The sequence below is a fragment of the Pteropus vampyrus genome, unplaced genomic scaffold (assembly GCF_000151845.1).
Source record: "Pteropus vampyrus isolate Shadow unplaced genomic scaffold, Pvam_2.0 Scaffold131, whole genome shotgun sequence".
Classification (NCBI taxonomy): Eukaryota; Metazoa; Chordata; class Mammalia; order Chiroptera; family Pteropodidae; genus Pteropus; species Pteropus vampyrus.
In genome coordinates, this window is record NW_011888912.1 from 2,268,250 (window position 1) to 2,273,121 (window position 4,872).

Below are 4,872 nucleotides of genomic sequence, written 5' to 3' on the forward strand. Positions count from 1 at the left end.
AGACCTGAGTCTGCACTCGCCTCAGCCCGTTCGCTTCTGCTGAGTGACTGAGAGACACTCTTTGTCACACGTTGCTACCTCCCGGCCCGCTGTGCCCCTGGTACCTGGTGCCCTTACGCCCCCGCCAGCCTCTCAGCCAGTCATCGCACCTGACCTGCTCCCCGCTCAGCTGAGTATCGGGAGCCTGTCCGTCACTGCACCGCCCAGGGGCCCGCACCAAACAGAGCGCGCACCTGAGTGACGGGTGTGGGACCAGCGACACGTGCACGGGGCGCGTGCCGGCGGGTCAGGCTTCCCCTCCCCGCGCCTCTCCGCCCCAGCCGCGGGTCCGCCTTTCAAAAGATGTGCCCTGACCAGGTGTGTGACACGGCGTCCGGCCCGGTGTTCGTCGTCAGGCTGGCCCTCCGAAGTCGCGGGTGCCCAGCTCGCTCCAGCGAGCCCAATGCTCTGCCAGTGTTCTCTGAGTTGGGGAGCCGGCCCCCTGGACGTGAGAGGTGCACTCCCATCTCTCCGTGGCGGGACCGAGGAGTCGGCTTCTCTATGCTCACGGACACGGACACGGACGTGCGCCCTCTCACGCTCCTCTGTCCCCCAGGTGTACGGCATCCGGACCCGCTCCCGTGCCGTGGAGATCTTCACTGCCTGTGCCCACATGATCTGCAACATGGAGGAGCTGGAGAAGGTGACGGGCTCTGCGCTTGGGCGTGGAATGGGCGCCTCCCGCCGCGGGGCAGCCGGGCCAGAATCCCACTCACTGGGGGCGGGTGCACGGGCGCCTGGAGCAGACTGTTCCTGCGTGGGGCCCGGCCTTCTTCCTCTAGCCCCTCACTTCCCTGCGTCCTTCCCACGCCGTCACCCCCGAATGTCACCGCTCGCCATGCCCGCCATGGGAAGTGGAGCGAGCTGAGAGGCAGCCGCCCTGTGTGGGGTGCGGGGTGCGGTGTGGGGAGGCCGTGGCGGGCCCTCCAGTGGCCGGGGCTGCAGTCCGCAGGGGCGCTGGGCGCTGGGCGCTGTGCGCGCGTCTCATTACCGCTAACGGGCGCGGTTTCTGTCGCCAGGGCGCCGCCAAAGCGCTGATCTTCCCCGTGGTGCAGCAGTTCACGGAAGCCTTCGTTCAGGCCCTGCAGGTGCCTGACGGCCCCACCTCCGACAGCGGCTTCAAGATGGAAGTCCTGAAGGTGAGCGCTCGCCGCCGCCGGCGCCCGGGACCGGGGCTGCTCCAGAGCCGCTGCCGCTCCGCCCACATCCCATGCAACCCCTGGCCTTGTCTTTGCGTCCTCAGGCGGTGACGGCCCTGGTGAAGAACTTCCCGAAGCACATGGTGTCCTCCATGCAGCAGATCCTGCCCATCGTCTGGAACACGCTGACCGACAGCGCGGCCTTATATCCTTTCCCGGAGCTCGGGGTCCCGCCCTCAGACGAGGCTCTCGCAGCATCTGCTTTTCCCGTTAGTTTCTCCCTCCCTCGTAGACTGTTTGTCAAACAGACTCCGAGTTCGATTTCTTTACTCTTCGTCATACTTACGTGAGGACGGAAGTAAATTACACGGAGGAAGTAGAAGATCCCGTGGATTCTGACGGTATGTGGCGCTCGCGATCTTAGCGGAGGTACCACCTAGTGCAGAAGGGGCTCTGGGAAGGAGACGGGAGCCGGGGACCGGACACGCAGCCACCTCGAGGCTCGCTCCCGGAGTCACCGTCCTGGTGGACTGTCCTTTCAGAGCCGTGGGTGTGGGGACGGGTCGTCGGTGTGAGTCTCGGCATCACGCCGCCTCTGAGCTGACGGGGCACCTCGCAGGCTGTCTGACCCGCCTGCTCCGGCGTCCTGTCTCTTTTGACTTGGGACCCCCAGAAGGCGGTGCTTTCCTTTCCGCTTTAGTATTTTTAAGTATTTCACGTCCAACGCAGACATGCTGGAAAGTGCGTTGTGTTTCTGGATTTTTACTTGAAAACCCAGAGTGTTTAGCATCTTCAAAGCTCCTTCCTTGGACTCGTCAGCCCCGTTTTCCTTTCCCTCGGGAATAACAGCAAGTGCTTTAATGGCTCATGAATTCAGAGGGTAACGTGGGCCGTTCCTGGCACACGTGTCCTTCTGTTTTCCCGTCGTTGACGTCTGCGTGTCGCCTGCAGGTGAGGTCCTGGGCTTTGAAAATCTCGTCTTCAGCATTTTCGAGTTCGTCCACGCTCTTCTAGAAAATAGTAAATTCAAAAGCACCGTGAAGAAAGCCTTGCCGGAGCTGGTTTACTACGTCATCCTGTACATGCAGATCACTGAGGAGCAGGTAAAGGCGTCTGGGGAAGGCACCCGACAGCGAGCCCTCGGTCGCACGCAGGTTTCTTTCTGAAAATTGGCACTGGAAGAGCAAGTTCCTGTGACGTGCTGGGCTTGGGGTGTCGTCGGCTCCTGCCTTAGGTAACCAGGCTTCCGAGCGCTCTGGCCTTGGCCTGCACAGGGCCGCCCACTGAAGGCTTTTACAGCTAGAAAACCTGTTCCTTCTCTGTAGATCGTGAAGTGTAGAGATCCGGTCACTGGCCGGGTCGATGGGCTGTTGGACCAGAAAAGAGCATTTGACGTGTGAGATACACCTCTCTCGTGTGACGAGTGTGAACGTTGACCTCACTCACGTCCAGTGTCCCACCAGACCCAACATATTTCAGAAAATCGCTGTCAAGAATGACAGCCGACCCACAGTAAAAGCGGTGTCCGCTAGTGGTCAGTGACCTGTGCTGCTGGCCTCGACGAAGGGCTTGCTTCTCGTCAGAGAGGAGAGGCTGGGGGCTGGACTCTGTTCGAGATGCAGACGGAGGTTGAGGTCTCCCCGTATGTGCGCGTGTGCGGAGGGGCGTGCGAGCTGGGTCCGTGGCTCAGGCCCCGACTTCACGGCCTTTCAGATTAAAGTGTGGACGGCCAACCCCCAGCAGTTCGTGGAGGACGAGGACGATGACACTTTCTCATACACTGTCAGGATCGCAGCACAGGACCTACTGCTGGTAAGGGCGTCTCCCGCCTCAGCCACGGACCGTCACTGCCCCAGCTGCCCCCTCCTCCTGGACACCCGACCCAAGCCCAGCAGGGTTGGCGGCACCCGTGCCCTAGGTGTTTGGGGGTGACGGGAGCGTCTCAAACAGAATCCAAGAGTCGGGTCCCAGAGCCACGCTGCTGGCTCTGGTTTACAAGTAAACATTCGGGCGAGAGTTGTGCCGCGGACGAGTGCCCGATTCACCGGGTGGCGGCAATAGGGCCGTTCCCGTTGCGTCCACTCCTTGGGAGTGCGGCACGAAGCAGAGCTTGGCAAACGTCGGGTTGCTGGGGGGCGGCACCCAGGCCCCTGCTCCCATGCTCCTCGGCTCTGGCAAGGGCTGGGGTGATCTTGAGGCTGCAGTTTTGTGGGGTGGGAGGGTGGTTCTTGTCGCTGGTGAATGCTGCTGGCTCCGTGACGCGTGCTGGGGCATCTAGGCAAGGTCACACTGAGTCCTGTTGGGCAGATGGGCCTCTGTTCTCCGCCCGGCTCCCAGAGAATGCTCTCTGGCCTGTCATCAGCCGAAGCTGGGCCCAAGTCGCTCCCTTAGACTCTGGCCAAAGGGATCTATGTGCGTCGTTGGTTGTTTGGCACCTGCACACAGCAGAGACACAGGTGTGGCTCTGATGTCATCAGAGACTGTCAGCTAACAGGGCTCGTGTTTTCACACACCTCATCGAAGCTTAGCATGTGTATGTGGAAGAGTTTGGAGCATTCAGTTTGCAATCAAATTTGCATTTGGCAACTCAGATGGGTTTGATTTGCACAGATGGATTTATGAGCGCACCCCCTCACCCCACCCCCCCAGGCCGTGGCCACTGACTTCCAGAACGAGAGTGCAGCGGCCCTGGCCGCCGCGGCCACTCGGCATCTGCAGGAGGCTGAGCAGACCAAGGACAGTGGCGCCGAGCACTGGTGAGAGCGAGCAGCGCCGGGCTCCGTGGAGGGACGTGGCGGGGCCTCGGGCCCAAGCGAGCAAAGCCTCGCTCCGAGCCCTCTGTCCTAACGGTTCTTCTCAACCCCGAAACCACCGGTTGAGATACGTTTATTTTACCCTTTTAAAAAGCTCCGGAAGGAAGGGCTGTCGCTTTGTTTTTAATTAGGAGGCAAGTGTTCTTGTCAGGGCCCCTGGGTGGCATCGTGCCGGAGACCCTCCCCTGGTGCCTTCCTCGGTGCGCTTCACCGACCCCGGTGCCCCTGTCGCAGGTGGAAGGTGCACGAGGCGTGCATGCTCGCGCTCGGCTCGGCGAAGTCCGTCGTCACGGACAGTGTGAAGAGTGGCAGGGTGCACTTCGACATGCACGGCTTCCTGACGCGCGTCGTCCTCGCAGACCTCAGCCTCTCAGGTAGGTCTCCGTGCGGCACCCGCAGTCTGGGCGCCCGCAGACCTGCCGTCCGCTCAGTTGTGTGCTGAGACAGGTGAGCCAGCTACGTGCGTGTCCGTCGGGGGAAGTTCTTTCCGTCCTAGAACTCGGACCCACCTGACCCCGTGAAACGACCAGAGCGCTAGGCTTGAGCCTCGCCAGCTGAGAGGTGATGTCGCCTCGTCCGTGGCCCGTCCTGCCGGGTCGGCACTCGGGGTCGTGCTGAGCCGGGCGTCGGAGTGGAATGCGGGTCTGCGTGCTGTGCTGCGAGGGTCTGGCCTGGGTCCCGCTCTCCTTACCAAGCCCGGGATACGTGCGGCCTCCGCCCCGCTCCCTCTCCCCGTCGGTTTCCTGTCATCTTTTCAAACTGTGTTCTTGGCCAGGCTCCAGTAATTAAAATGTGCCGTTCCCGCGACCACGTGGCCTCTGCCGAGAGGCTGGACCCTCCAGTGCTGCAGGCGCCGCTGGGACCGCGCATGCCCTCCTGTC

At 62.0% G+C, this 4,872-nt stretch overlaps 1 protein-coding gene across 1 annotated transcript in view; it reads left to right on the forward strand.

Moving 5' to 3' along the window:
* IPO9 (importin 9) overlaps positions 1 to 4,872 on the forward strand; it is a 38,895-nt gene that overhangs the window by 18,889 nt on the left and 15,134 nt on the right. Inside the window, exons 5-12 of the mRNA XM_023534774.1 lie at positions 242 to 682; positions 1,059 to 1,178; positions 1,283 to 1,383; positions 1,521 to 1,579; positions 2,130 to 2,281; positions 2,892 to 2,990; positions 3,828 to 3,934; positions 4,226 to 4,365. Of these exons, the coding sequence (XP_023390542.1) occupies positions 242 to 682; positions 1,059 to 1,178; positions 1,283 to 1,383; positions 1,521 to 1,579; positions 2,130 to 2,281; positions 2,892 to 2,990; positions 3,828 to 3,934; positions 4,226 to 4,365 (1,219 nt within the window). The remainder of the gene's footprint in view (positions 1 to 241; positions 683 to 1,058; positions 1,179 to 1,282; positions 1,384 to 1,520; positions 1,580 to 2,129; positions 2,282 to 2,891; positions 2,991 to 3,827; positions 3,935 to 4,225; positions 4,366 to 4,872) is intronic.